This window comes from Aspergillus versicolor, assembly GCF_001890125.1.
Source record: "Aspergillus versicolor CBS 583.65 unplaced genomic scaffold ASPVEscaffold_7, whole genome shotgun sequence".
Taxonomy (NCBI): domain Eukaryota; kingdom Fungi; phylum Ascomycota; class Eurotiomycetes; order Eurotiales; family Aspergillaceae; genus Aspergillus; species Aspergillus versicolor.
This window is the reverse complement of record NW_024467530.1, coordinates 1,528,436-1,555,128: the sequence shown is the minus strand read 5'-3', so window position 1 is coordinate 1,555,128 and position 26,693 is coordinate 1,528,436. Positions and strand designations below refer to the sequence as shown.

At 50.1% G+C, this 26,693-nt stretch overlaps 11 protein-coding genes across 11 annotated transcripts; 5 read left to right on the top strand and 6 right to left on the bottom strand.

The window, feature by feature from the left end:
* Window positions 1-23: 23 nt before the first annotated feature.
* Window positions 24-4,805, top strand: ASPVEDRAFT_73978 (putative ABC multidrug transporter). The gene is made up of 7 exons (XM_040816231.1): window positions 24-250; window positions 302-1,083; window positions 1,137-2,830; window positions 2,885-3,195; window positions 3,257-3,420; window positions 3,474-3,920; window positions 3,981-4,805. Exons 1-7 carry the CDS (start codon window positions 59-61, stop codon window positions 4,747-4,749), a joined length of 4,359 nt encoding a protein of 1,452 aa, XP_040670235.1. The 5' UTR covers window positions 24-58; the 3' UTR covers window positions 4,750-4,805.
* Window positions 4,806-4,976: 171 nt separating this feature from the next.
* Window positions 4,977-8,088, top strand: ASPVEDRAFT_43949 (uncharacterized protein). The gene is made up of 13 exons (XM_040812942.1): window positions 4,977-5,084; window positions 5,144-5,329; window positions 5,376-5,617; window positions 5,674-5,770; window positions 5,820-6,021; window positions 6,072-6,293; window positions 6,352-6,548; window positions 6,599-6,779; window positions 6,846-7,022; window positions 7,081-7,294; window positions 7,355-7,482; window positions 7,551-7,677; window positions 7,726-8,088. Exons 1-13 carry the CDS (start codon window positions 5,013-5,015, stop codon window positions 7,943-7,945), a joined length of 2,265 nt encoding a protein of 754 aa, XP_040670234.1. The 5' UTR covers window positions 4,977-5,012; the 3' UTR covers window positions 7,946-8,088.
* An 80-nt stretch (window positions 8,089-8,168) lies between these two features.
* Window positions 8,169-10,483, bottom strand: ASPVEDRAFT_43947 (uncharacterized protein). The gene is made up of 2 exons (XM_040812941.1): window positions 10,249-10,483; window positions 8,169-10,191 (listed from the first exon to the last, which is right to left on the bottom strand). The coding sequence occupies exons 1-2, from the start codon at window positions 10,403-10,405 to the stop codon at window positions 8,303-8,305; spliced, it is 2,046 nt and encodes a 681-aa protein (XP_040670233.1). The 5' UTR covers window positions 10,406-10,483; the 3' UTR covers window positions 8,169-8,302.
* A 149-nt stretch (window positions 10,484-10,632) lies between these two features.
* Window positions 10,633-12,739, bottom strand: ASPVEDRAFT_63847 (sugar porter family MFS transporter; the record flags this gene model as incomplete). The annotated part of the gene is made up of 7 exons (XM_040815695.1): window positions 10,633-10,993; window positions 11,055-11,124; window positions 11,182-11,846; window positions 11,921-12,371; window positions 12,462-12,507; window positions 12,553-12,628; window positions 12,679-12,739. The coding sequence occupies 7 exons, from the start codon at window positions 12,737-12,739 to the stop codon at window positions 10,773-10,775; spliced, it is 1,590 nt and encodes a 529-aa protein (XP_040670232.1). The 3' UTR covers window positions 10,633-10,772.
* A 413-nt stretch (window positions 12,740-13,152) lies between these two features.
* Window positions 13,153-13,896, top strand: ASPVEDRAFT_43945 (uncharacterized protein). The gene has a single exon (XM_040812940.1). The coding sequence runs from the start codon at window positions 13,184-13,186 to the stop codon at window positions 13,874-13,876; it is 693 nt and encodes a 230-aa protein (XP_040670231.1). The 5' UTR covers window positions 13,153-13,183; the 3' UTR covers window positions 13,877-13,896.
* Window positions 13,897-14,423: 527 nt separating this feature from the next.
* Window positions 14,424-17,830, top strand: ASPVEDRAFT_73974 (lipase/esterase family protein). The gene is made up of 4 exons (XM_040816229.1): window positions 14,424-14,920; window positions 14,968-15,460; window positions 15,557-15,698; window positions 15,742-17,830. The coding sequence occupies exons 1-4, from the start codon at window positions 14,852-14,854 to the stop codon at window positions 17,558-17,560; spliced, it is 2,523 nt and encodes an 840-aa protein (XP_040670230.1). The 5' UTR covers window positions 14,424-14,851; the 3' UTR covers window positions 17,561-17,830.
* Window positions 17,831-17,989: 159 nt separating this feature from the next.
* Window positions 17,990-19,267, bottom strand: ASPVEDRAFT_73973 (uncharacterized protein). Its single transcript, XM_040816228.1, has 4 exons — window positions 18,935-19,267; window positions 18,566-18,886; window positions 18,418-18,518; window positions 17,990-18,368 (listed from the first exon to the last, which is right to left on the bottom strand). The coding sequence occupies exons 1-4, from the start codon at window positions 19,173-19,175 to the stop codon at window positions 18,168-18,170; spliced, it is 864 nt and encodes a 287-aa protein (XP_040670229.1). The 5' UTR covers window positions 19,176-19,267; the 3' UTR covers window positions 17,990-18,167.
* Window positions 19,268-19,754: 487 nt separating this feature from the next.
* On the bottom strand, window positions 19,755-21,401 carry ASPVEDRAFT_135354 (carboxylesterase/lipase family protein; the record flags this gene model as incomplete). Its single annotated transcript, XM_040807207.1, has 1 exon — window positions 19,755-21,401. The coding sequence occupies one exon, from the start codon at window positions 21,399-21,401 to the stop codon at window positions 19,755-19,757; it is 1,647 nt and encodes a 548-aa protein (XP_040670228.1).
* Window positions 21,402-21,843: 442 nt separating this feature from the next.
* ASPVEDRAFT_54615 (uncharacterized protein) lies at window positions 21,844-23,271 on the top strand (the record flags this gene model as incomplete). The annotated part of the gene is made up of 2 exons (XM_040814953.1): window positions 21,844-23,073; window positions 23,116-23,271. 2 exons carry the CDS (start codon window positions 21,844-21,846, stop codon window positions 23,269-23,271), a joined length of 1,386 nt encoding a protein of 461 aa, XP_040670227.1.
* A 1-nt stretch (window position 23,272) lies between these two features.
* Window positions 23,273-25,189, bottom strand: ASPVEDRAFT_43942 (Zn(II)2Cys6 transcription factor domain-containing protein). Its single transcript, XM_040812939.1, has 4 exons — window positions 25,093-25,189; window positions 24,491-25,048; window positions 24,310-24,444; window positions 23,273-24,261 (listed from the first exon to the last, which is right to left on the bottom strand). The coding sequence occupies exons 1-4, from the start codon at window positions 25,150-25,152 to the stop codon at window positions 23,617-23,619; spliced, it is 1,398 nt and encodes a 465-aa protein (XP_040670226.1). The 5' UTR covers window positions 25,153-25,189; the 3' UTR covers window positions 23,273-23,616.
* Window positions 25,190-25,842: 653 nt separating this feature from the next.
* On the bottom strand, window positions 25,843-26,675 carry ASPVEDRAFT_85855 (uncharacterized protein; the record flags this gene model as incomplete). The annotated part of the gene is made up of 3 exons (XM_040817751.1): window positions 25,843-26,121; window positions 26,173-26,235; window positions 26,304-26,675. 3 exons carry the CDS (start codon window positions 26,673-26,675, stop codon window positions 25,843-25,845), a joined length of 714 nt encoding a protein of 237 aa, XP_040670225.1.
* Between the last annotated feature and the right edge of the window lie 18 nt (window positions 26,676-26,693).

The following is a 26,693-nucleotide window of genomic DNA, read 5'->3' as shown; positions in this document are numbered from 1 at the left end:
TCTTTGTCTCTCGGTCCAGGCATCCAAATTGTAACTTCCGTTCCTCATCGCCTCGAGAATGCCGCTTACAGAAGAAGCGAGTCTGTTCCATTTTGATGGAGAAACATTCGACTTCAATCTCCAGTTCGAGCATCTTTTCTTCTCCATTCTTCCCTCGGCCCTGTTCATCCCGACTTCGCTATGGCGCACTCTTTGCCAGGCACGCAAGCCTACTGTAGTGGACGCCCGGGGCTTTCAATTGCTGAAGCTGGTATGCTCATTGGAAAAATAGGTTCTTGTGAGGCAATTGCTAAATATGCAGGGTGCTATTGTCATCTATGCCGGGCTCGAGCTGGCGCTTCTCGTCCTGGCCGCCACCAAGGCAATCCCTACAACTAGCCTGTTCATCGCCGCTTCTGTCCTTAATTTGATGTCTGCGTTTTGCATGCTTTCCCTAAGCCTTCTGGACCATAGTCGCAGCCCAAGGCCATCCTTCCTTTTGAACGGCTACTTGCTGCTCACCCTCATCTTCGATATAGCGCAGACAAGGACTTTGTTTTTATCATCTAATGACAGGCCTGAGGTCATGTATAGCAGTATATTCTGTGCAGCCCTCGCACTTAAAGTGGGAGTCTTTCTATTAGAGGCTCACCAGAAGACGAAATGGGTTACTTGGGATGCGAAGAAGCACAGTCCAGAGGAAACCAGTGGGGTTTTCTCCCTGGGTGTCTTCTTCTGGTTGAATAAACTATTTTTGATGGGATATCAGACTGTTCTTAAAAGCGACAGCCTCTACCCCCTTGACAGCTCCTTCAATTCCGAAGCTCTTCATGAGCAGTTTGTGAAGAATATGGATTACTCCAAGCTCAAAGGCGACAAATTCGGCCTTGTCAAGGTGTTGATACGCACTCTGAAGCTGCCACTTATCATTCCCATCGTGCCTAGACTTGCACTGGTTGGGTTCACCTTCTGTCAGCCCCTTTTCATCGAGAGGCTGTTGAAAGACCTCTCTCAGCCGGGAGCCGACCCAAATATTGGCTATGGTCTTATCGGCGCCAGCGTATTCATCTACTCTGGGATGGCAATTTCCTGGTCGCTGTGCTGGTAAGTTTGTCCCTTTATAAGGTGGGCTTTCGTCTTCTTACGTCTAATGTCAGGTACTATCAAAACCGGTTACGTACTATGGTACGGTCGATACTTGTTGCAGAGACCTTTTCAGCCGCCGCAAGAGCTCGTATCGGATCAAATGACGATAGCGCCGCCCTGACACTGATGAGCACCGACATAGAGCGCATCAAAATGGGCATCCGCGATGTGCACGAGATATGGGCGAGTATGATCCAAGTGGGTCTGGCAGCTTGGATGTTGTTCCAGCGGCTTGATGTCGCCTTCGTCGCACCCATAGTCGTAGTTATAGCCTGTTCCACCGGGTTAGGCATCCTAGTCAACTTCGCTGGTGATTCGCAGCGAGCTTGGATGTCTGGCGTGCAGAAACGGGTTGGCCTCACAGCTACCGTCGTCGGCAGTATGAAATCGGTGAAGATCTCTGGTCTCTCTATAGCTGTGAGCGATTATATCCAACAGCTCCGCATCAACGAGCTCGCAGCTGGTGCCCGTTTCCGCAAGATATCTGTCGTAGCAGCCATTTTTGCTTGGTTGCCTCAGATTATCAGCCCCCCGTTGACTTTTGCTGTCACCCGTCAGACGCTAGATGCGTCGACCATGTTCACCAGTCTATCATTCTTGTCACTGTTGTCGAGCCCCTTATCTCGGGTTTTCCAGTCCATTCCTGATCTTATTTCTGCCCTGGCCTGTTTAGGCCGAATCCAGATCTTCTTGGAAGGCGATAGCTATCATGATTTCCGCCAGATTCAGGCCGAGCAAGCGAGGAGTAAAGAAGGACAGGATCAGGATCCTGAGAATGCTCATCGCCTCTCGGACTCCATTGTCATCAGAAGCGCAACCTTTGGCTGGAAACAAGACAAGGCTGTTCTACAGAATATCAGCACCCAGATTCCTCGCGCGTCGCTTACAATAGTCATCGGACCGGTGGGCTCGGGCAAATCAACACTGTGCAAGGCCCTTTTAGGTGAAATCCCATTCAGCGATGGAAGTGTAACCATCAATACGCAGGTCAAACATGTCGGCTTCTGCGAGCAGACCCCCTTTCTCTGGAATGGGACCATCAAGAATAATATCGTTGGGTATTCTCAATTCGACACCCAGCGATATAATGAAGTCATCAATGCCACTGCACTGAGTGTTGACTTGGCGACGCTGCCGCAAGGCGATGAAACAAATATCGGGTCTGATGGGGTCGCTCTCTCAGGGGGGCAGAAGCAGCGCGTGTCTCTCGCGCGAGCACTCTATTTGTATTCCAACTTTTTGGTGTTAGATGACGTCTTTAGCGGCCTGGATGCCGATACTGAGGAGCAAGTCTTTCAAAACGTCTTCGGAAATGATGGCCTACTGCGACGTCGCGAATCCACGGTGGTGATATGCACACATAGTGTCAAGCACCTACCGGCGGCAGATCATATCATCGCCCTCGAGAACGGCGGTATTGCGGAACAAGGTTCCTTTAGCAGCTTGTCTACCCGCCCTGGGTATGTCAGGCGATTGGGACTCAAGGCTGGTTTGGAGTCTGCCCCTAAGCGGAAACCTGGAAATACGATGGCGAAGGGCGACACACTATTACCTGATACACCGGGTCCCGAGGTAGACGCCGCGCGTCAAGTCGGTGATAGTTCAGTTTACAAACATTATATCAACAGCATGGGATGGTTCGTGGCAGGATGTGGGTTGTTCTTCGCGGTGTTATGGGGCTTCTTTACGAATTTCCCTACAATATGTAAGGCCTCAACAAATGTTAAGCTTTGGACTGAGCTAATGCGTTTCCTTTTAGGGCTCACATACTGGAGCAGCGGAGCTATTGCTGGATATCAGTCGCGCTCACACGCTTACTATGCGGGGCTTTATGCGCTGCTCCAGATCAGCGCTATTATTGCTCTGTTACTCCTTGGAATAACGCTATTCATTGTGTCAGTCAAGAAGGCAGGCGCAAGTCTGCATAGGCAGGTCCTGCGAACCTTGATAAGAGCACCACTGTCGTTCCTCACTAAGACAGATACGGGTGTTGTGACAAATCTGTTTTCTCAGGATCTGAATTTAATTGACACTGAACTACCGGACGCGACATTGAACACTTTATTCTGCGTGAGTTGCCTCTTTGCAGTCTTCTGTACTACTAGGAATTATTCTGACAAGCTCCATACAGACATTTCAATGCCTCGGACAAGCAGCTGTTATGCTGACATCGTCGTTGTATCTGGCCATCAGCTATCCTATTCTCGGTGCACTGCTCTACGGCGTGCAAAAGTTCTACCTGCGAACCTCGCGCCAGTTGAGACTGCTCGATTTAGAGGCAAAGAGTCCATTGTAGTCCGTCTCAACCGCAGTTACTGTTACTGACATATACTAACCCATCTCTTTAGCACGCATTTCCTGGACACGATCAAAGGCATCGCCACACTGAGATCATTCGGTTTCCTCGCTGACGACATCCACAAGAACGCGCAATTAATCGATTCGAGTCAACGTCCGGCATATCTCCTCCTCATGGTCCAGGAGTGGCTGAATCTAGTGCTTAATCTCGTAGTCATGGTAATAGCAGCAGTGTTGACCACTCTAGCTGTGTGCATGCGCTCCAACTCTGCGTTTGCCGGTGCATCCCTATTCTCCTTGATGAATTTTGGTGCCAATCTATCCGGAATTGTCATATACTACACGAAGCTGGAGACTTCTATAGGTGCAATAGCGCGGCTGAAAACGTTTAATGAAACCGTGGCTCCGGAGGACCTGGAAGCAGAGGATATTATTCCGGATGAAACCTGGCCGAGGCGTGGAATGGTCGAGTTGAAGGGCGTATCTGCACGATATGGGTAAGTCACTCCCTTTCGGAACTTTAAACGATTTATTGCCAATATCTCATTCCTTTACAGAGCAAAAGATGACAACAAGAAAACCAACTGCGAAACCCCGCTAGCCCTCAGCAACATCACTCTCACCATCCAACCGGGCGAAAAGGTCGCCATATGCGGCCGCACAGGCAGCGGAAAATCAAGCCTCCTCGCCCTGCTGCTCAAGATCCTCGATCCCCTTCCGTCAACAGGAGACCAGCAAATTTCTATCGACAGCACGCCGTTAGATAGAATCGACCGCGCCACCCTTCGCCAACGTCTCATCGCCCTCCCACAAGACCCTGTATTCCTGCCTGACGGGTCTACATTCCGTGCCAACCTAGACCCCTCTCACGTTGCCACTGCCTCAGAGTGTCAAACCGTGTTGGAATCGATCGGATTATGGGCCTTCGTCCAAGAGCGAGACGGTCTCGACGCCCCTATCAACACGGGGACATTGAGCGCTGGACAGAAGCAGCTCTTTTCACTAGGTAGGGCTCTGTTGAGGAGGATAATTCGGGGTAGGTCTTCATCTCACCGAGAAAGTGGAAATGGAAATAGAGGGATTCTGCTCCTGGACGAGGTGAGCTCGAGTGTAGACCGCGAGACCGAAAGAGTGATGCAGAGGACTATCCGAACAGAGTTTAAAGACTACACCGTGATTGCGGTGAGTCATCGGCTGGATATGATTATGGATTTCGATAGAGTGGTCATTATGGATCAGGGATGTGCTGTGGAGGTTGGCAATCCAGAGACTCTGAAGGGCGTGCCTGGGTCGAGGTTTGGGGAGTTGGTTGAGGCTGCGACCTAGCTGATACTAGATTAGTGTACATGTCTATCTATTTGATATTTCAACCTGAATTTCAGTTTTGAACGTATCTAGGGCTTTCATACTTGCTGTCTGGGTGGCAGGACCGCTGTACAAGCTGTCTAGCCCGAATAGGACGCCAAGACCATTAGGTAATCCGCACGGCACTTGACGCGTCGCGAAAATTAGACAATTTCTCCTTTGTTTTATGCTCAGGGACTAATCAGAAAGCAGATTAAATCACAATTGAATCGCCATTTGTCAATATGGAGCCAGACAATCTGTCGCTCACTAACATGGACGACAATGTGGCGGAATCTGAAGCGGAGCCGCAGCCGGTACAGCCAACCAGTTAGAAACTGCTTGTGAGCCACTTACTAACTAGTTCTTGACATAGGGCTACACTCATGTACCATATATGCCTATTGCGCTTACAGGGGCAACGAATAACCCTCTGATGGCTGAGCATATTGAACGCGTTGATGATCTGCCGGAATATCCTGTGAGTCATGAACAGGGATATGTATATGCTGTTAAGGCTGGCGGGCGCTCTCGGGAGGAGCTGGTACAGATGATCTACAAGGTCAGTAGACAACACCATCGTCGAGCACTTGTTAATAACAGATCAGGTTCAATATCCGTGGTCTCAGCAAAATGGAAAGAAGGAGCTGGTCTTCTCGCCCTATCTCAGCTGCCGTGCCAGAAAATTGACATGGAAATGCTCGGGGATATACTGCTGTGAATTTCTAGACCAGAAGATTCGGTCATATCATCATACTTCTGTTGATGAGAGCATCTGGCAGGACATAGAAAAGCTCCAGGGCCCTGATAAACTTTTAAAGAGCGATATGGGCAAGCGGAATGCATACAAGTAGGCAAACTCCAGAACTAGTGCCCGCGAGTATCAATGCTTACTAGCAATCATAGCTACTATCGCACCAAGGTTTCGCTCTTCAAGATAAAGCATGCTTGCATTGATCAACTTCCCGATTGCAAGCCTGTTTTCAGGCGCTTTGCGCCCATGGTAGGTAGATATTGCGCATAACTGACGCGGTAACTAACAATTCACCCAGGGGGCTCAGGACATCTCAGCTCCATATATCGGCTGCAGTAATGGCACAGATGATTTCTTATCGAAGCATCACCGCGCGACAGGCATTGCTCCTACAAGTATGGATCTTGATTTCTTAGAAGAGCTCTTTAATAAGGACATCCTACCGCCCCCTGAATTGTGTGGTACGATTGAGCCGGTATCTAGTCGCAAGAAACACTGCGGTACGTATACATATCGCTTTCCCTCTCCCGGTAGTAGCTAACCGGCAAAGACCGCGACCATCCACAGGGACGGGGGCAATTAGAACATCTACCCTGCGAGGTTACATTCCATGCTTTGGTGCCTGCGGATCTAGAACAGTGCCCTTACATTGTGTTTAGCTCGCACGGGGTCCACAAACACCCGCCACCAATGCATACTAAAACGCCAAAGCGTATCCCCGAGGGAAGTTATGACGTGGGAGACCAGAAGAGAGGCCGAGGCCTGACTACTAGTAAGTAGCTGATGTCTATTCTCAGTTTTGGTACCATAGTACTAACTACTCTTTCGAGAACAATTCCTTGAGTCTCCTGAGGTTGCGGAATTTTGCCGGCAACATAACGCCTCTTCCCTGGCTGAAATTCATCCCAGTCTTGCTAATAACGACGTGATTACTCGTCTGATTCGGAAACAACGCTTGGAGCGTGAAGCAGCCGAGGAAGATATCAATAGTTTAATACGTTCCAAAGAGACTGATGAGGATATGGACGTAAGTGCTTTGACTGTATAGATGTGCATCTACTCACCTATCAATCTCAGGAGTATTTACTAGCGTGTTTCAGTGATGGAGGCGATATCATGGTTGGGTGTGCCTATGGTGACCAGATCGCGATATTGTCACAGATGTTCTCATTCGATATCGACAAATCGGTTAAACGTGTCGGCTCAAAAGACATGAATGAGATATCCTTTACGACCTTCCTTCCACAACATAATAAACGTGGGTAGCACCTAAACATGGATATTCCGTATCTCAGAGACTGGCTCTAACGCGATGAAACGCCAGTCATTACTTTCTTGCGGGTATTTACCAACTCTAACTCGCCCGATCGCTACTCCTTTCTGTTCGAAAAAGTCTTTGGTATTCTTGAAGATTCTTCGCCTTTTCCACTTCAATTCGGCCATATCCATGGTTCTGGGCTCGGCGATATCATGATTGAGTCGGGCACACCACATTACACAGGTAAGAACCCGCCCATTCCATAAAGCCTATAAAGCCAGTTCTTAACCTATCATGCCAGGCCTGGGCCAATATCTTTCGGAAATCGACCCACTGCATCGTCAACCATCATGGCATCTAGAAAAGGCCTGTGCGAAGATAGATCGTGCTGGGATACCTTCCGTCCGACAGCCCATGGGCACTGGTGAACAAGCTGGCCAGATCACGCAAAACCTTTCCTCAGGACGCTATAGTACTCGAGAGAGATACTCATCTCTTTTACAGATGGTGCAAAGGTATTTACCGCGTCTAACATAAACCCAACTCCACTGTTCCATACTAACACTACTATCCAGTTTCGCGAAAACCGACAAACACGATATCGTGCAGTATAAATATTTCCTGTGGGAGAATATCTACCGCTCGTATCGCAATCCAGATAGGGAGATGATTCAGTTCTACATGGGTCATCAGCGTGAACATGGTGAGTACTGCATTATCTAGTACATCAAGATTTGAGAAACAGCACTTATCTTATGATTATTTATCTAGAGAGTCGAAAGCGTCGTAGGTCGGATTCTGATTCATCTCGCTCAGCATCAACGTCAGATGAAGTGGCCAGACTAGATATGCCAGCTTCTCGCTTTGGGCAGCCGCTGGATATCGGTGATGATATGGAGTAAGTCTAACATCCGGCTTCGCTTACAGACGGTTAACATCTTCCCAGTGTTGTACCTTCAATTGAACATCCCGAACCTCCTGAATCTGAAGTTTTGGATGACACGCCATCCTATGCAGAAAGGCGTAGGGAACTTGAATACCAGAAAGAGATGGCTGAACTTGATGTAGAGCTTGCCCGGTTGAAGGTACGGCGAATAGAGCTAAAGATAAGCACGCTTGAGCTGGATGAGAGAGAGAGAAAAAAAGAAATTGAGCGGATCGCGTGAAGCCGGGGGATTGGTACGTCTTTGTAGTCTTCATTATGAAGAAAAGATATGATTCTGGGTATTTGACGTTGTGTACATAGAACTGGTAGGGGATGATTTCAGGTACTAATGCTTTATAGTGATATTTTCATCAGGCGTCGGGCTTTTTGTATTTGTGCATTGTTCTACCTTGGGTATAGGCATTCCATATGATGTTGATATTGGACAGGTTTCTTGAGGTATTGGCGATGTTCGATAGTACAATTGACCGTGCCATAGTAACATACATTCTAAAAGCCAACGCTTCATGAAGCCGATCTATTATACAGAATGAAATAAGCAGGACACAACTCTAGCTACAACGGCAGAATCCGTCAATCAATCTATTGCGTCTAAGCGCTCCCGCAGCATTTCCACGGCGCTCTCTACTCGTGTATATCTATCGTTATCCAAGAAACCTTCGTGCATGTAAACCTCTGTCCGGTCAATGGCTTCTTGTATTATTTGCCTTGTCGCGCCCAGCGCAGGGTCCAGCAGTCTCTTTACAATTTCCACATTCCCTGCCGCCGCTGAACGCTCAAGGGCTGTGCTTCCTTCGTTGTCTTTGTGCCATATGTCCAAAAGCGTCTCCGGGAGTGTTAACAGGAGGTCGACCGCGTTCGGACTGTTAGATTCAGCCGCTGACAATAGTGGCGTACAGCCTAGTCGATCTATAGGCACTTTATCCAAGTCGTCACGTTCAAGCAGGAGTTTCATCACCTCAGTCGAGTCTGAGAGAGCAGCAGTACCAAACGCCGTAGACACATACGAGTGCCCGAGGTAGTTCACATTCATGTCTGGGCGCGCTATTAACGCCTTCAAATAAGGTAGCCTGTTGGGCTCCCTTATCTCATAGTCCCACAATATAATATCCAGCACTGTCCCGAAACATTCCCCGTTGTTGTAGTGTGAGGGTTGGTTTATGTCCAGGTCTGGATGGTCCAACACCGCTTGGAATTTGCCCATGTCTCCAGATCTTACGGCGGCGTGTAGAACCGTGTCCTGCCCGCGACAGGGATGGTTAACATCGACGTCCATACGTGATAGCATATAGCGAAGCAGCTCTTCCGAGCAATTTGTTTGCGCAACATCGATGACGGCTGGTATATTGTATTCGCGCTCATATGTCGCTAGAGTCCCAGGGACGGCATCGAGTATCGTCCGCACAATGTTGATGTCTCCACCGACGAGGGCACCATGGAAAACTTCAAGTTCCGCTATGTCCGCCTTTGGATCAGCAAGGAGGAGTTGGAAAATCTCACCCCGGCCGTGAGCAGCGGCAAGTTCTAAAGCCGACATCATCCTTCTGTAGGAACGCCGGGAGACCGGTTCAGCACCCCTGGCCGAGACCCTGCTGCTCTTCAGCAGCTCAACAACCACATCTTCAATTCCACCTTGCACAGCCCATGTCAACATGTGGTTATTCAGTCCTGTGCCAATATGCGGCACGTCTTTCGATATAAGCTCGCGAACAACATCCACATGCCCAACGCAAACAGCCCAAAGAAGCGGACTCTCGTCCCCGTCATTCAACATGTACCAATAATCACAATTTTCCAACAGGAATGCCACCACATCTGCATGGCCACCCAAGGCGGCAAAGTGCATCACGGTGTTCTGTCTGGTGCCAAGTTGTTGGTGGTAACCAATATAATCAAAACTAGATAAAAAGTGGATTGCCTCCATATGCCCGCCTAAAGCAGCCGCGGCGAGTACAAAGGACATCGAATAGAGTTTTGAAATGTCCCCGTCATGGTCAACAAGTGACAGAAAGCATTTCATATCGTCGATCCGTCCCAAGTACGATGCTCCTAGCAACGCAGCGACATACCACCTACCCTCCACCTCCTCTGGGGCCCATTCGTGCACACCCTCCCTTATCGCACAAATGGGGTCCGGTTGCAGACGCACCGCAAAGACCGAGACCAGCGCATCCATATAGTCTTCTCGAATCTTTTGCAGGTCCTCATCATCAAAGCCCTCTCGGGAAAGAAAGTTCACGGCACGCTCTGCTCCATCGAGAATGGTATTAACGAGCTCGAAAGGACATTTCTGTTTAAAGGGCTTCAGTCGGCATTCTTGCACAATCGCAGTAAGCAGACGTTTCCCCAGCACTACCGAGGATCGCGTTGGTGGCCCTTCCGCATCACACTCTGTGGGCGGCGGGTCTGTCTCGTCGCGTCCGATGGCACTGATAAATCGGTTGATTATTATATTGTCGAGGCGTTCTGGGAGTGCACGTTAACACAAGAGATTGAGGCTATTTGTTTTGTGAGGATGCATACTACCAACAAGACGAAGGCTCAGGAGCCAGTATAGCTTGTCTGTGTCAGGGTGGCGAGTTTTTCGCTGATGCAGCCCTCGTGGCTCGTCTAGCCAGCAGATAGGAAAGAAATTCAGGATTTCATGGAGAATTTCAGTCGGCAAGGCGAGCAAGCCCATTGCGGGCGTATATTATGGCTTTTATGCCAATGATACTATCATTTACCAGGTGGAGACTTTCTAACCACTGTAGAAGATTGAAGCTATACCACATGTTGCTGATGGAAATGTTTAAACGTCCAGTCGCGTCAGACGCGCACGCCAAGACTTTTCGCGTCTGCTTCATCGGTGAATGGACAAGAACACAAGCAGGGCTTGAAGTGAAATAAAATTGAATTGATAGTTATGTTCGGGGAGACATCTTTATGGACTGGAATAATGATATCAGGAAGGAGCCTGTAGTGCGTCGCTCTTTCCCAATTAGGACACCTTCCTTGCGTGCTCTCCAGCCCTACCATACAAACTGTTTCTAGTCTCCAGTCTAACTCTAACCCCTCTCAACCTCCTCCACATGCGCACTATGATCATCCGGCTTCTCCATATCCTTCCCCCCACTCGCAAGGCTCAGCTGGTTCCGGATCGCTTGCATCCGCAGCATATCCTGTTCGCCCTGGTTGCCGCCGAATATGTTATCCATCTGCTCCATGCGGACGCCTTTTGTCTCGGGGACGAAGAAGAAGACCCAGAGGAAGAGGAAGACGCAGAATGCTGTTCACGTTAGTGTACTGTCCGAAATAATAAGGGAGGATTGAGTAGGGTATCGACATACCGAGGAAGAAGTAGAATGTGCCGAATCTAATCGTCCCCAGCATTCTAGGTGTGATGAGGGCGACGATGAACTGTGATGGTTAGATACACCCGAGGGCATTATGACTATGGTAAAATGTAGTACTCACATTGCTAAGCCAGTTGACACCAATGGCAATACCCACAGCCTGAGCACGAACACCCGGCGGAAAGATCTCAGACGGGATAATCCAGTTAATGCACCCAATGCTAAATGCAAAGCATGCAATATACCCCCAGATAAACACAGCAGCCGCCCAGCCTGCATCAGTATGCGAGGCCCACGAATCCTTGTAGACAGCGTAAATCGTAGCCACAATAAGCTGGGCAATCCCCATTCCCACAGCCCCGATAAGCAGCAGCGTCTTGCGTCCGTAGTAGTCAAGAAGCAGGATAGCAGGGATTGTACAGACAAAGTTAATAATCCCTACCACGCCGGTAGCCAGTAGATTCACCGAACTGCCCTCTAACCCTATATTTTCGAAGATCTGGGGCGCGTAGTATATTATCGCGTTGATACCGGTGAACTGCTGGATTAATTGAAGCAGGCATGCGATGAATAGTCGGTGGTTTAGATGGCGTAGAACAAATAGTGACTTATATCGCTCGTAGCCCAGACGGACAGGGGATGTGATGCCGGGATACATGGCGGCGGTTGTTTCTCGGTCGAACATGGCCGTGGCTTTAATCTCGAGTATTTCGTTCTGGACTCGAGAGTCGCTTTGGGAGACGCGGCGGATTCGAGACAGAGTAGATAATGCTTCGTCTTCGCGGTCTAGACAGTAGGATTGTTAGTATAGGCGTTTCAGTGCCATTTATAGGTGGGATCACCCTTCATCATCAACCAACGGGGACTGTATGGCAAGAAGAAAGTACCGCCTCCAAGAATCAGAGAGAACAGGCACTGCAAAGCAAGAGGAAGACGCCATGCAACAGGGGACTGGCCATCTCCCGTCCCGCCAATATACTGCGTGCCATAATTCAGCCAGAAGGAGATCATAATTCCACACGTAATCCCACCCTGTTGAAGAGCAGTAAGGCCACCGCGTAGGTTAGGCGGCGCAATTTCACTAATATACAACGGCACCACCATGGAGAGCTGCCCAATTGACAGCCCAGCAATGAAACGGCCGACGAAGATCATGGGAATATTAACCGAAGCCGCTTGGATAATTGAGCCGACTAGGAAGATGCCATTCGCTAGGAGAATTGACCATCGTCTCGAGAGGGCGTCGGCAATGGGGCCGTTCACCAAAGCTCCGAACATGGCTCCTAATGTGAGGACGGAGACCATCCAGCCCTGGAGCGTTGCGTCGCCGGAGAGGTCGGGGAATTGCTTTTCCTGTACAGTGTTAGGTTAGGGACAGTGGGTAGGCAGCACTATACTTACGAAGTTGTTCATCACCAAAACACCGCTGATAACGCCTTGGTCGTAACTACAGGTTGTTAGTCTTGGTAGCCTGATAGAGGGAGCAGCATACCCAAACAAGACGCCTCCAATACTGGCAAAGCACGCCAGGAAGAGTAGATACGGCTCATCAAACAGCCCCTTGAACCCTAACAGCAGTTAGCACTGCCTACCGGGAAGCCACTTGTAGGGAACTTACCAGGCTTGCCATAGGTAATCTCAATGTTACCGGCAGGAGCTAGATCACCGACGGCACCCATCTTGCATGCAGATATGTGTAGGGTATATGTGACTCGGGGGTTCCGGCACAAACATCACGCCAACCATCGAGTTTGGGGAGGCGCTCGATAGTTATAGTCTGCAAGCGGCTGTCTACATACCCGGTAGCCCGCGTAGCCGACGTCCGGGGTACGGAATCTGGGGATCAGAGACAACATACGACCATCGTCGGGGTTGAGACCGCCGAAGAGGCCCACACGAGCAATGAGCCGTTTGAACTGCTCCTATGATGTGGATATGGGGTTGGGGTAGGGTTCGGCCGGCGGTGGTCCGCTATAGAAGCATCGGACGACGGTCGACCGACGTCGCCATCGTCATTGCCATCGCCATCCACTCACAATCAACAGCCCGTTTCATCTTTTAACAATCTTCTAACTTTCTGTCCCGTTTCACACTATTTTCTCTTTCTCGGACTGGTATCAAATATGGAACAGGTCTACCAGAACTTAGTGGCCCGAGCTCTCCAAATATGCCAATACAACCAGAGCACAACACCTCCCTCAAAGCGAGTCATTATCGCACTCAGCGGACCCCCGGGTTCAGGAAAGTCTACTATCGCAGCTACAGTCGTCGCCCGGCTGAACTCATTAGCCACCCGGCCGTTTGCAATTGTGCTTCCCATGGACGGTTTCCACTACCCCAAAAAGTACCTGGATAGCCTCCCGGATCCCAACGAGGCGTATGCGCGCCGCGGTGCACACTGGACTTTCGATGCAGCGGGGGTTCTGCATCTAGTGAAAGCACTGCATCTGAGCAAGACGAATCAGCAGGAGGTGATTGAGGCGCCGCACTTTGACCATGGCGTTGGGGATCCGGTTGAAGGGGCGATTGTGGTGTCTCCTGAGGTGTCGCTTGTGATTCTTGAGGGTAATTATCTAGCGTATAATACTCCGCCGTGGTCTGAGATTGTGAATTTTGTGGATGATACTTGGTTTGTCGAGGTGGATGTTGAGGTTATGAGGGAGCGGATTGCCAAGCGGCATTTGAAGAGCGGGATTGAGACGACGTGGGCGGATGCGATGCGGAGAGCAGAGATTAATGATATACCTAACGGCATTGAGGTGCAGACGAATCTGATTCAGCCGGCTGTTGTAGTTCGGAGCGTGGATGAGCTGTGAGATGTACATGATAACACTGGTGGCATAATGCATAATTGACTAATATGATCTAATGTATTTATACAAGCCAATCACAGTGGACGATGCCGAGATCACTCGCACAATGACGATTGTCTGTCCACAGTGGTTTATGCTCACCCGCCAATTGACGATATTGATGATGTAAATTCAAATAAGTTCATTCTTGTTGGCTAGATATTCTATATGTTCGAGTATTCATCATATGAGTTGGCTATCACCAAAATGCATCACTAGCCTGTAGCATATATATAATGCATGATGAATACTCGGAACTTGGAACCATGTTGATTGCCCGAGTTGCCGTTCGCGACCTCGGCTTGATCATTGCTCGCCGCTAATTAACCATTTCCCCAGATAACGCTGTGTTCCATGATCTACTGTGTTGGATCGAGGGCCGCAGGTCCGGTGTTACTGCATGCGTAGAAGGCTTGGTCAGGCACGCACTGACGCTTGGCAATTCAGGGTCTCAAGCATGGGCTCAAAATGTATGCCAGCACCACGAGGCCGATCTGGTCAGACTCAGCCATGAAAATGGGTCTGATAAGCGAGACAATACATCATTGTGAAAATCTCCATTAGCCAGCGATCAACAAGGCGCGTAACCGCCGTCCATCCTCGGCGATGCAGTTGTGTTCCCTGGAAGCCCCGACAAACAGATGACATCACATGCCGCTCCGTCCCCCTTCCTCCTCCAGTCTGGCTTCTCCCTCCACTCTCTCCACCACTCGCTCTCGCTCTTCTGGCTCCGTTCGCGTCCCAGCGGACATAAATGGCGACCGCGTTCTCGCCTCCCCATTGTCCCTCCCAATGACGAACTTGGCTCCAGCTTCTCCACAGCCAGCTTCCGCCCATGATCGTCTCTGCCATTCCCCTGGCTACTCGACCTCACCTTCCTTCTCTTTAACTACCCTAATTGCTCGTGCCCAATAATGATCTGACAATAGCAGACTCATCATGGCACTTAGCAGTTTTTCAATCGGGGTGGCCCTGACCCCGACCGTCGTTTCCACCCTCTTTTCTCACGTAAGTCGCCGCTCGCCGCATGCTTCCGCGCTCTACTAACAGACCAGTACCTGCATCGGAAAAACCGCCAGGGCAAACCCACCGTCCATCTGTCCTACGATGAAGGCATCTCCATCATCCGCGAATTCATCACCTTGAGCTCCAGGCGCCCCATCGAGTATATCCAGGAGTTCACGGCCCAGCGCGTCCCCGCTCCGCACTGGGTGAAGATCGAACGAGTCTCAATTGCCGACGAATTTCTGGACCCGGCAGCTGCTGCAATTGCCAAACAATTGGGTCCTGATGGTATTGCACGAGTGGGGGGTGAAAAGTGGTGGCAATGGCGTGGCCCGGCGGGGGATAAGAATGGAGGACTGAGCGCAGAGTGGATTGAGATGCATAGCGACTACAATGAGAGGAAAAACGAGAGCAAAAACCATTCCAGCAATAAGCGGATTATGCTGTACATCCATGGTGGTGCATATTACTTTGGGAGTGTCCAGACACATCGGTATCAGCTGCAGCGCCATGCGAGGAAGCTGAAGGGCAGGGTTTTTGCACGGTATGTTCTAGCCTCCTGAATCTGTGGACATTGCTAACGGGTTATAGTGAGTGATAACCATAAGACAAATCGTTCGTTCTGCTAACATACCGAAGCTGATTACCGTTTGGCCCCGCAATTCCCGTTTCCCTGCTCCCTGCACGACTCACTAGCGGCGTATTTATACCTTTTACGCGACCATCCGCCGGAGGATATCATCTTTGCGGGTGACTCCGCTGGAGGAGGAATGATTCTCTCGTGAGTTCCTAACGTCGTTGCGAGTTCTCTGCTAACTGCCCAGGATGCTGGTCATCTGTCGTGATCAAGGGCTGCCGCTACCGGCTGGTGCAATTCTGATATCTCCTTGGGTTGACCTCACCCACTCCTTCCCCAGTATAGCAAAGGATAACCCTGGCGACTATATCCCTCCTCATGGATTCTTACACAGACCCTCCTTAGCATGGCCCCCACCGAACGAGGATGAGATCCGAGAGATCAAGGAGGCTGTGAAGAGGGATCCAACAATACCGAACGAAAGGGTGAATATCTCTGAAACCGGACAGGAGAATACTGTCGTTATAAGCTCGTCCCAGGCGCCGAAGGGCCATGGCCGCCCGCCGCCGTCCTGCGTGATAGACGGCGAAACAATCGAATTAAAGGACCAGATCCACATGTACGCAACTAACGACCTTCTTTTCCACCCGCTCGTTTCTCCGATATTTCAACCGTCTCTTGGGGGATTGCCCCCCCTGCAGATTATTAGCGGTGGCGGTGAAATGCTCCGTGATGAACAGCTCTACCTTGCTCATAAAGCTGCCAACCCTGTTGCCTACCCACCCAACGACACCTTCCTTGACGAGTTTGACCCGCAACGCGAGATCGTTTCTAAGTATCGTGGCACCTATGTTCAACTTCAGGTGTGGGATGACCTTTGCCATGTGGCCCCGATTCTAAGCTTTACGCCTCCTGTCAAATACATGTTCCGATCCATTGCGCAGTTCGGAGCGTGGGCACTAGCGCGCGCACAGCACTCCACTATCGAAATCGCCAACAACGATGAGGTCTCCGCCATATCATCTAGTGAATCGGAGGCTACTCACCCTACGGTTAGCCGTAGCGGTCATAAGGACCCTCACGATCTACCAACGCCTACAGTTGGAAAGGCGGGTGACCCTCTCCCAGCGTTCAGAGACCGCATGATTCGGCAAGGCGTTAACAAGAGAGGTCACGTATACCCCCTTGATCCTCCAAGTAAATATCCTGTGCTTCAAATGCCCCCCGACTCCGTCGGCACGATTAACCCAAATCTCCTAATGAAATGGATGTTGGTCAAGGAAGAATGGGACCACAAATTTGCGAAGGATAGGCTCCGCGTACACAATGAACGACTTCAAGGATTAGCACACGGATTTCAGGAGTTCGAGGGTGAGATCCCACCACCTAGTGCATTGGCCGCTAGGAGGCTCGCACCGGGTGCGCTCCCGCCAAAGGGTCTCCGCGTTAGCTATCCCATGGCAATGTGGAGCAAGATCGCAAGCAAACACGATAGAAGAACCATCAAAAGGGAGCATGAATTGGAAACTCGATCGCATCGCTCGCAACGGACTAGCGTTGAAGCCGGGCGAGCGGGAGCATCGATGGTGGACGACAACCTCACAGACAAGACTCAGCCGAACGGTACAAGCACCGAGGGGGCATCCAGTTCAACCCCACAATTGCCAGGAATTCCGCCAGATAAACCATTCACCCCGCTTCTTGTTCTTCCAAACTACGATGGAAAGTCGTCCAATGACGAGTTTGAGAACGCGAGCACGCGAGCACTCTTCCACGTCCCGGGCACTATCCCGCCAACAACCGCCGACTCGAAAAGCATGCACCACCGATCAGCGTCTCACGGCGGCTCAGCTACAATCCGCAGCGGGTTCACCTCGAACCCAGCAGATGACGCAAGCACCGTCGATGACGACCGGTCTCTTGCTGTCACCGGTATGGGCGTTGAAGATGCGAGTACACGGGCTGTTGTCCACGCAGACGGTGTCATAAAACCGACCGACGGAAGCCACTCGGTCGTTCAGTCGGTTGAGAGTCTTCCTCTAACCAACGGAGTTAACCACGCCTGATAGCTAGGCCTTTGCCTTCAGTACGGACTGTCTTTCTTTATATTTTCTCATTTTGCACATCATTTGTTGGATTTTTTGATACCTATGACACTTGGATAGTCGATCCGTGTCTCTTTTGTTTGAATTACACGACCGTTGGATATCTGGTCAATTTTGAGATTTCTGCATATATAACCCTATACCCATGCGCATATATGCCCTGTCTATATCGATCATTGTATATATCACGTATATCGAATTGATTACCCAAAATGCCTTATAGAAATAGACGGATAATCGTAAATATAAAAGCTGAAACCAGTCCATCCGTTACAGCTTCGCAAAATACCGTCAGGCAGAAGACAGACAAATAACTACTGTCTAATGGCTTTATCGAGCAGCATCTACAGAGAGTTAGGAGACAGCTAGAGTAAGACCAGGGCGGCGCCAGGGAGTTGAATGAATATTTCGAAGGAGGAGTGGTAGTTGCTGCTTGCTTAGAACTGTTCATCAACATAACTAATGGAAAACTTCAATGGTGAATTGAGGGGAGTGTTTCGTATGAAAAAGGATTGCAATCTTGCCGTGAAGTTAACATCCAAATAATCTGTGCACACAGTATGAAATACTAATTCTGGTCCATGAGCAACCCGCGATAATAATGAGAATAATCAAACGGCGAAATATCTCTGTCTTTGCCCTCCATCCGAAGTGCCTCAGCCGGTATGCATGCTGGCGTCGCAGGGTGCCGGAGGGCCAAACGAAACGTCGTATAGATTGCAGGGGCTGTTTTCCGGTTCCATTTTGTACAGGGCCGCCAGTCATTAATCTAGACAGCTATTAAAGTTGCACATCTGTTCCAGGAAGTAAATACTTACCCTACCGTTACTGTCGATACTCATGAACTGAAAGTCGCTACCATCCGTGACGATCCCGTACAAAATTTCCGGAGTCTGCTTGCGCAAGCTCCGGGCGATGCCTGCGAAGTATTAGCATTGACACAGATATATGTTTCTGAAAACCTACTCATATACGCAAAACACCGCAGTTTCGCCATATCCAGATCCCTATAGTCTTCAGTCCCAGCGATGATCAGCCCAGAGGTCGTGGCTTCATCACCCTGCCAGATTGCGTAGTCGGCCTGGCCGATTATCTCCTTGGTTTTGCGGCGGTTCGTTGCCGTGAGCTGTAACTGGCCGGCTCGTGAGAAGGTGAAGTGGTGTCCTAAATGATTTGTATGGGTCTTGTTGCTTCTGTGGGCGCGCTCGTCCCTCTCCGCCCGGAGACAGTACTTGAGGAGAGTATTCAGCCGGCTGTGGCAGGTTATGAGGTTCTCAAGCTCCCTTTCTGACATATGTTAGCTAGCGGATAGTAATATTTAGCGGAGAATAGTACCCAGGTCCTTTGGAACAGAAAGCAGATGTGATCTTGGGAGCTCGAAGAATGGTCCTCCTCCTTCTCTGAAGTCGAATATCTCCCAGATGTCTTGCACGTTCATCGGTTCTAGATCTGGGTAAACAGGGAGGTCCCCGGGAATGATTGGACCATTCAGGGGCTTCTCAGAAGATAGAGTGGAGGTGCTATCTGACAGCTCGCTATCTTTCGGATCATATTGGCAAACACGCTGGCACCACATTTTGCTATAAGGATCTCAATGAGGGCGGCTGAAGAGGATGCAGTTGAAGTGAGAGTTGAAATTCTTTACAGACGTAGTAGATCTGGATGATTTGATCCAACTCTATGTGTAAGCAAGGTATCAGAATAGATGGTTCGACTGGTGTTACCATAAATAAGCTTAAAAGGTGTGGCATGACCATAGTTGGGCCAGCGCAGCTGTTGATGTAGAGGCCGGTTCAAAGTGTAACAGAAAGGTTTTCCTGAGCCATTTAGAAACGTGTAATATTCCGTGGCACAGCTGGAAACTTGCATTGTCGTGTCACTTCCTCTCACTTCCTCTCCACTCATTCTCTACTACCTTGTCTGTCTGCCATTCCTTCCTTGAAAATCCTGGAATTTCTCGATTTCCTGCTGATATCCATCGCCCATTGTTAAAAATGCCGGCCAAAAAGCTTAGCTGGGACATGGTCAGAAAGAAGTGGAAGGGGCCCTGCCTCCACTGGCCGCCAGCACCCTCACTCTACAGGACGGCATTTAGAAAGAATACTCAAAGTTTGATTCAAGGAGACTTGGTTCATTCCTCCCACCTCTCATAAAGCTAATACGGAGTCTGCTGAGCAAAGTACTTCAAAATCAAATCCACCTGCCCATGTTTCGCCAAAGGAACATCGCCAAATCCCTCCCCAACATGAAACACAGTCTGCGATTTCCCATCCACCGGCTCCCAGTGCGTCAGGTTATCAAACGGATAAGTCCCACCCAGATTTGGATTCCCCGTCTTCGCAAAATTCACCCAGTAGCTGGACATGATTTCCGCAACGTGGTAGTCATACCACGTCCACGCGTGGTCATTCGAACTCGCATACAGAGAATCCAAGGCATAATAGAGCTCAGACGCATGGTATGCTCCCTGACCTTGCGAAGGAGGAGCATGGTCCCAGTAGTACGTATAGAAAGGGCTAGAAGCAGACTTGGCCCAGTCTCTCGCAAACGCCCACGATGAGACAAGCGATGTATCTCTTGCAGCGGCATTCCAGGCACGACTTGCCTCTGACGTGTTTCTGCCGGGGTATAGCGTGAAGTATTCCTGGGAGAGATTGCCGTATTTCAAGGTACAGTAGGTCTTGTATTCTGCGGCGGTGTAGTTTGTTGATAGAGCTGCGCCGCTCTCGTCTTTATTGTTTCCTGTTATAAAGGGGACGTCGTTTGCTGGGCCGTTGCGCAGACTGTCGATGTATTTCTCAGGCAGGATGTACCCATCTAGCACGGGCTTGTAGATGAGAGGGTACATGGTCGACAGGGCAGTAACCCACCAGTAGTCGTCGGAGGTAGTTCGATCGCCTGAGCCGATCATGATCTCGTCTGTGGATAGCTGGCGCAGCTCAGCGATAGAGGACGCGTTGTGTGCCGCGGTGTAGTTGAGGCCGTTCTCGATGGCCTTGGGCATTGTCACGTATGAGTCTGCGAGCCCGGCGAGGAGGGTATCGTACGGATAACGCACGCCACTCTCGGCAATGGCCGCGTGGAAGAGACCGCTGAAGAGCTTGCTGTTGACGGCATGGTATACCTGGGCAGAACCGAATGATTGTCCGACAATAGTGACGCGGTTCGGATCACCACCGAAGTGCTCGATATTCCTCTGCACCCAGTGCAGGAGCTCCAGGAAATCCAGGATACCGTAATTCCCAGAGGAGCTGTGCCCGTTCCTATCGACGGACTCGGCGTTCAGCTCGGGGTGGGCAAGGTATCCAAAGACATCGTCGCGGCGGTTGAAGGTCACAGCGACGACTCCTTTACGGGCGAGACCACCTCCGTAGTATACGGGGTCGTTGCTGGGCTCGTCACTCCCCTGGTTGTATACCACGACGGGGAGCTTGTCGGAAGAAGAATCAGCGCCGGTCCATACGTTAACGGTAAGACAGTCCTCGCTGTAGTCGGTTGCATAGCTGGTAGGACATCCTGGGCCCCAGGTATCGGCGATATAAGTCTCGTTCCAGGGCTCGCGCGGCTGGGGTGGTTTCCAGCGGTTCTCGTATGCGGTGTCAGCAGCAAATGGAATGCTTAAGAACGCAGCGACGTTGCTCTCGGAGACACCCCAGTTCTCTTCCAGCGTGGACTGATTGAAATATTTGTATCCTTTGACGGGGCCATATTGTGTTTGTATGACTTTGTCGTAGAGCTGTGCGTGGGTTGGGATAAAAGAAGCAGACAGGGCCAGCGCAACTGTCCAAGAGTAAGGCACCATGATGTTGATTACCCAAAGCTTGGAGGATTTGATAAAGATCACTGTCCTGGAACGTCGACCTTTATATAGCCCTCAACCGCGGCACTCCCTGAAAGCCAGTGCTGGGCAGTCCGCGTAACTTGTTCCTATTCCGAGACATCCCCGAGACCATTACGCAACATCTGCCCTTACTTTGCTATCCAGAGGTTAGCTATTCACGGGTACCTGCAGATCTCTGCTTCAGTTGTGGCTTTGCTAAACGCAACCGTTGGCGTTAACTCCGAGCCCCCACCGCAGCTCGGCCATAAGAATCCCCACCACAGACAGTAATATAACTGGAGATTACTGTGGAGAGACTAAAAGTAACATACGGTGTAGATTGGAATACTGTTCGACTGAAACAGACACCCTTTCTAGCATCTTCCTATCCTGCCATCCCACCTCAGTCATTACTTAGACAACCATGAAACTCCCAGCAATAGCACTCCTAGCAACCACTGCGACAGCTATAGAACCCCTCCAAAATGCAAATCACATCTTCAACGCCATCCACGTCTCCATGCGCCAGTTCGGCTCCTCCCTCCACCACAACGGCATGTCCTTCTTCCTCGCCACCGTTCCCCATGGTACCCAGCTCTACCACGGAAGCCCGAGCCCAGACCTCCTTGCCGGGGTCGGATGGATGGCATTCGAGCCTGAACATGCGATGGTCTTTGCGCGGCCGTCACGCCGTCGTAGTCCGGATATAAGCTCTGATACAACGGCTCAAGGTCAAACCCCCCTCGGTACATCTGTACAAACCGGCAACGAGGGATCTGGCTTCCTACACACCTACCGCACAGCGAAGGATCTCCGCCTTGTTTACATTGATGGTACATCGGCCGGGAAGTCAAGAATTGGGACTTTGGACTCGCAAGATCGGATCCTGTTTAACGATACGATCGCTGGTGGTGTGGGGATGGAGGAGCAGCGTGCGCGGACGGTTTGTCGTATCGCGAAGGATACCTGGCATGGTCGGGTTGACGGGGTGATTCGTATGGCTGCAGGGTTTGAGATTATTCTCTGCGATCCTGAGGACAATTTGTTTCCTGTGCGCGTTATGTCTGTTAAGAGCCATAAGGACACGGACACCAACGGGGCCGAACCCAGAAGGAAATATGGAAAGGGAAAACCAAATGGAAAACCGGCAGAGCTGATGAGAGCTGTGACGTCTCGCTTTGATGGTATTGGCGGCGAGAGGGTCCGGCTTAACTATGACCACTTTGTCACGGCCTATACCCATAATCTCGATCTGTTTGCTTCTGGGAGCAAGCCTCGATTACAGCATCTCTCGACAAAGGACCTACAGCCGCTACGGGATGACTTGGCCAACCTCGTCATGGAGCATGAAGTCAACGGCACAGTAAATTGGCAAGCGACAGCAGATCTGGTCGTTGACAAATACGCCCCAATACTTCGCGGGTTACTTCGGAAAAACAAGCATCATCATCAGAAGATAAATGCCAGTTCGGAAATTACCAGGCTCATGGCACCATTCGATGGGCTTGATATCGATGGATCGGTCTCCTTTTGTACATCCCAGTTCCTCTCCGGGCCGGATGGCAATTCGTCTCTTGCACATCGGGCGATATACACAGTAAGCCACAGGATATGCTCTACGCTGTTGGAGCTGCGGGAGGCGGATAACGAAGCCGTGAACTCGGCGATCCAGGAATTAGTGGTGTATCTTGACTAGACAACGTGGAAGGAGTGTCGCGGGTGCAAGGATACTGAGTTCTGCGCTGTTCCGATCTGGCCGCAGGGCTCCCAGGAGGATTACGATAGACCGAAATGCCAGAGGTTTACGAAGGCTTATGAAGGGGTTGACTACTGGGGGCCTGTATGGAAGTGACCTCGGAGTGTATTAGGCTAGACATTTGAAACAATGAAGAGGATTATGTGGATATTTACATTCGGTCGTATAAACAAGTCTTCATTCCTCCATGCCTGGTGCTGTTGTATAGGAGTGGGTCTCGGATATAAGCTTATTATAAGTGGATCCACTCGCAAAGTCGTCCCATTTCGGGGAATCTGCACCGATTCTTTTTTTTACTGTGGGAACCTGCGCAATCGGGTGCAGTTTCAGACTGAATGGCCTGACGTTGGGAGAAAATTCCCGATGTTCCACCGTGACTTGGTTGTTCGGATGGTGCCTGTTGGTCGCTACTTCGGTTTCCCTCCGGCAAATGGCGAATAGTCATGTCCCTTCTGTATGCCGCAGAGCTTCTGTGCAAAGCGAGACTTGGTCTGGCGATGCAAAGACATATTTGGAAACAAGCGACATTGGCAAGTGAAGATTGTAGGTGACGCCGTAGCTGGCCTCCAGTGGTTGGAACTGCCCGCTCTCATTGAAATCGCCCAATGTATAGCGCACTGCCGAGCAGATGATATTAATCGACTCTGTCATTCTCTCCAGGATGGTGCGGTGGCAGACGGCATCGGAGCCGGGGACCAAGCTGGCGCACATATCCAAATATTGGTTGTAGAACGTGAGGATGCTTGAGTTGATGAGAGCCAGGAAGCACGCAGTCCAGATATTAACATCACATACTTCGTTACGTGGTTTATCAGCACGTTTCATCAGCTGGAGCTGTCGCTTCCAGTGCGCAGGGAGACTTTGTTCCCATCTGGCAATCTCATTCACGACATTCTCGGGGTCAGCGGGAAACGTGGAGGGCAAGTAATCCTGCAGTTTCTTTGCGTCTGGAATAGACTGACAGAGTCCTGAAATCGCATTGACCAGACTGATTGCTCGGCAAACGCTGTCTGGCCGAGGAATATCCTGAAATAGAGACGGAAAGTGCGAATACCCATATTCATTATTCGCCATTGTGTGTATTTGCTGGACATCAGTCAGTTGTAGATCGCCAATTCCACCAGTGGTGCATACTAGTTGATTAAACGCCCAAGCAAGGAGACGCCGGGCATATTTCCCGCTTAACGAGGCAGTGCCCCGCGCCTGCATCAATGCATACACGCCGGGGATGTGATGATTCACTCTTGTTCTCTGCTTATTGCTCATATTCTGACATCGTCAGTAGTAAGCTCTCAATACCTATTAGAGGCCGTACCGTAAACATGCTCAAAAACAAAGCCGAAGCAAAGACCTCATCTCGAACAGCCGACTCGGTCGTGCTGATCGCTGCAGCGAGAGCAGCCAGGGCAGCACTGTAATTACTCGCCGCCTGGACCCAGAAGATGCGCGACCGATGCGTCTTGAATAGAGAGAGATAGCCGATACTTAAAATGGAGTACCTGAGGCAGGGCTCTGCTTCTTTTTCGCGGTAAAATTCCGGTAGAAAAGCAAGATGGCCGCCGCAGGGCGACTTTTCGACGATTAATACATGATGATGGAAAAAGAAACTAAGCGAGGAGGAATCAGTGCAGGTAGTCGGGATATACGGCGGTAGAGATGGTGGATCGCGTTGCAGCTGGGCTGGGGCAGCTATTGATGCAACTGCTTGCTGATCGGTGCGAGATCCCACCTGGAGTGAGCTATCCGATTTGGGGGCTGAGGATAAGCGGTTCGACACGCCATTGTAGGATTTAAATGCAAAGTTGTCTGGGTAGCCGGGACATGTGCGCCCGAATCGCGTACATCGGCTACACTGAGGGCGGGTGGCGTCGCACTGCATTGAATCAATACAGTTCCTTATTAGTATTCTGCACTTACCTTGACCTTGCGCTGGCGACACGTATAGCAGCCAATGCTGCGTCTGCCGGGGAACACCATGAAGTGCAAGTGTTTGGTATGTAAAGTGCTAGACCAGACAGATAATCCTGCAGGAAGTGAAGTGCTTGCAGACGAGGGGCTGAGTGCATTATTTGTGCATTGTGCATTATTAATCTTATCTGATGCACTGGTTCCTAAACGGGTTAGATACATACGTTAACTATACTCTGCATCCTGCAGGTACCAGAAATTAGCTGGTGAGATCTATATCTCCTGTCTATCTGTTTGCTGTTTCTTCATTGTCTCAATCATCACAGTCACATTGATATTCACCATACCATCAAAGTGCCAGTCATCCCCGTTTGCACTGCCAGCGAAACTGAAATGCTAGGTTACACAGAACCACTCGCTAATAGCTAGCGTTGAGATACTCTTGTAAATAGGCCTTCTGTATCCATCTCTCAGAGATGGTACACTTCTCATCAAGACTTGCCGGGCAAGGTGCGAACCCAAACAGGTTAGCCTTCACATGCTGTATTTCGACGTGTAATTTTTTTTTTTTTTTTTTTTTTTTAAGATCAGACTACATACATAGAACTTACAAAAGCAAAAGCAGAAACACACAAAAGCCCGAAAGAAAGCCAACTTCACGAGTATCACACCCTACTTTTGATAGACCCTTCCAGGCGAAGCTCCATCCATCGCAACGACAATAATTGGAAGCAATGAAGTATAGAACGTATCATTCATTCAAACTTCAGACACCCATTTGATAATCCTGCCGAATATCATGTGGCCGTCATGGGGTGCACTAATAGGTTTAAGAATCTTCTTCAGCTCCGGACGAACGGCATATGAAAGGTCGTCAGTATCGACAATTGACCGCGAGATAACCTCATTCAGTTCAGGGTGACCCTGGAAGCTCAGAATGCGATTGTTCTTGGAAATGAGAACCTCATTATTGATGGCAAGCGGACGGAGCTGTGGCCCTATGTTGGTGACAATTCGTTTGTGATGTTTGTGTATATCCTGTACTGTCTTAGCGCGGCTGAAATTCTATACAACCGCACTTCCACATACCAGAGAAGACGCATTGAAGAATTCCTCGCCTTCTGCCGTGAGTGGGAGCGTCTCAACGCCAATCTGTGTTGAAGTTTTAGCTTTTATAATCTAATGTGGTGGCCGTGTTTGATACTAATATGGGATCTTACACAAGGTCCCCGATCTGACTCGGCCATGGAACCACCGAGAGCCAAGGCAATCGCCTGGTGACCCCAGCAGATTCCCAAAACCTTCGCCTTCGTCTGCCCTAAGTAGACTTTTCGAATAAACTCAAGTGTTTCAGTAACCCAGGAGGGCCTTTCCTCTCCAAGGAGGTTAAAGAGACCTCCAGTGAGAATGATCAAGTCGTAAGAGCTCGGGTCGGGGAAGGCAGTGCCTTCATTTGGAGAGTATACGTTGACCACTGCACTGGGACTTGACTGCCGTACCTCGCTTGCTATTTCGTCAAGCATCAACTGTCCGCATTCTGCAGTGACTGAATAATTTTTGAGGATGGCGACGTAGAATTCCGTGAGAGTCATTTCGGCGGATGATGTATC

Coding starts and splice junctions, on each gene's coding strand:
- ASPVEDRAFT_73978 (XM_040816231.1), top strand. CDS start 59: ATGCCGCTTACAGAAGAAGCGAGTCTGTTCCATTTTGATGGAGAAACA. Junction 251..301: donor GCTTTCAATTGCTGAAGCTG/GTATGCTCATTG, acceptor CTAAATATGCAG/GGTGCTATTGTCATCTATGC. Junction 1,084..1,136: donor ATTTCCTGGTCGCTGTGCTG/GTAAGTTTGTCC, acceptor GTCTAATGTCAG/GTACTATCAAAACCGGTTAC.
- ASPVEDRAFT_43949 (XM_040812942.1), top strand. CDS start 5,013: ATGGAGCCAGACAATCTGTCGCTCACTAACATGGACGACAATGTGGCG. Junction 6,549..6,598: donor AGACTGATGAGGATATGGAC/GTAAGTGCTTTG, acceptor TATCAATCTCAG/GAGTATTTACTAGCGTGTTT. Junction 7,678..7,725: donor GATATCGGTGATGATATGGA/GTAAGTCTAACA, acceptor ACATCTTCCCAG/TGTTGTACCTTCAATTGAAC.
- ASPVEDRAFT_43947 (XM_040812941.1), bottom strand. CDS start 10,405: ATGGGCTTGCTCGCCTTGCCGACTGAAATTCTCCATGAAATCCTGAAT. Junction 10,192..10,248: donor GAGCCTTCGTCTTGTTGGTA/GTATGCATCCTC, acceptor GTGCACTCCCAG/AACGCCTCGACAATATAATA.
- ASPVEDRAFT_43945 (XM_040812940.1), top strand. CDS start 13,184: ATGGAACAGGTCTACCAGAACTTAGTGGCCCGAGCTCTCCAAATATGC.
- ASPVEDRAFT_73974 (XM_040816229.1), top strand. CDS start 14,852: ATGGCACTTAGCAGTTTTTCAATCGGGGTGGCCCTGACCCCGACCGTC. Junction 14,921..14,967: donor TTTCCACCCTCTTTTCTCAC/GTAAGTCGCCGC, acceptor CTAACAGACCAG/TACCTGCATCGGAAAAACCG. Junction 15,699..15,741: donor GGAGGAGGAATGATTCTCTC/GTGAGTTCCTAA, acceptor CTAACTGCCCAG/GATGCTGGTCATCTGTCGTG.
- ASPVEDRAFT_73973 (XM_040816228.1), bottom strand. CDS start 19,175: ATGTGGTGCCAGCGTGTTTGCCAATATGATCCGAAAGATAGCGAGCTG. Junction 18,887..18,934: donor TTCTGTTCCAAAGGACCTGG/GTACTATTCTCC, acceptor AACATATGTCAG/AAAGGGAGCTTGAGAACCTC. Junction 18,369..18,417: donor GTATCGACAGTAACGGTAGG/GTAAGTATTTAC, acceptor ATAGCTGTCTAG/ATTAATGACTGGCGGCCCTG.
- ASPVEDRAFT_43942 (XM_040812939.1), bottom strand. CDS start 25,152: ATGGTGTTCCCCGGCAGACGCAGCATTGGCTGCTATACGTGTCGCCAG. Junction 25,049..25,092: donor GTCGCCAGCGCAAGGTCAAG/GTAAGTGCAGAA, acceptor GATTCAATGCAG/TGCGACGCCACCCGCCCTCA. Junction 24,445..24,490: donor TGTTTTTGAGCATGTTTACG/GTACGGCCTCTA, acceptor TGACGATGTCAG/AATATGAGCAATAAGCAGAG.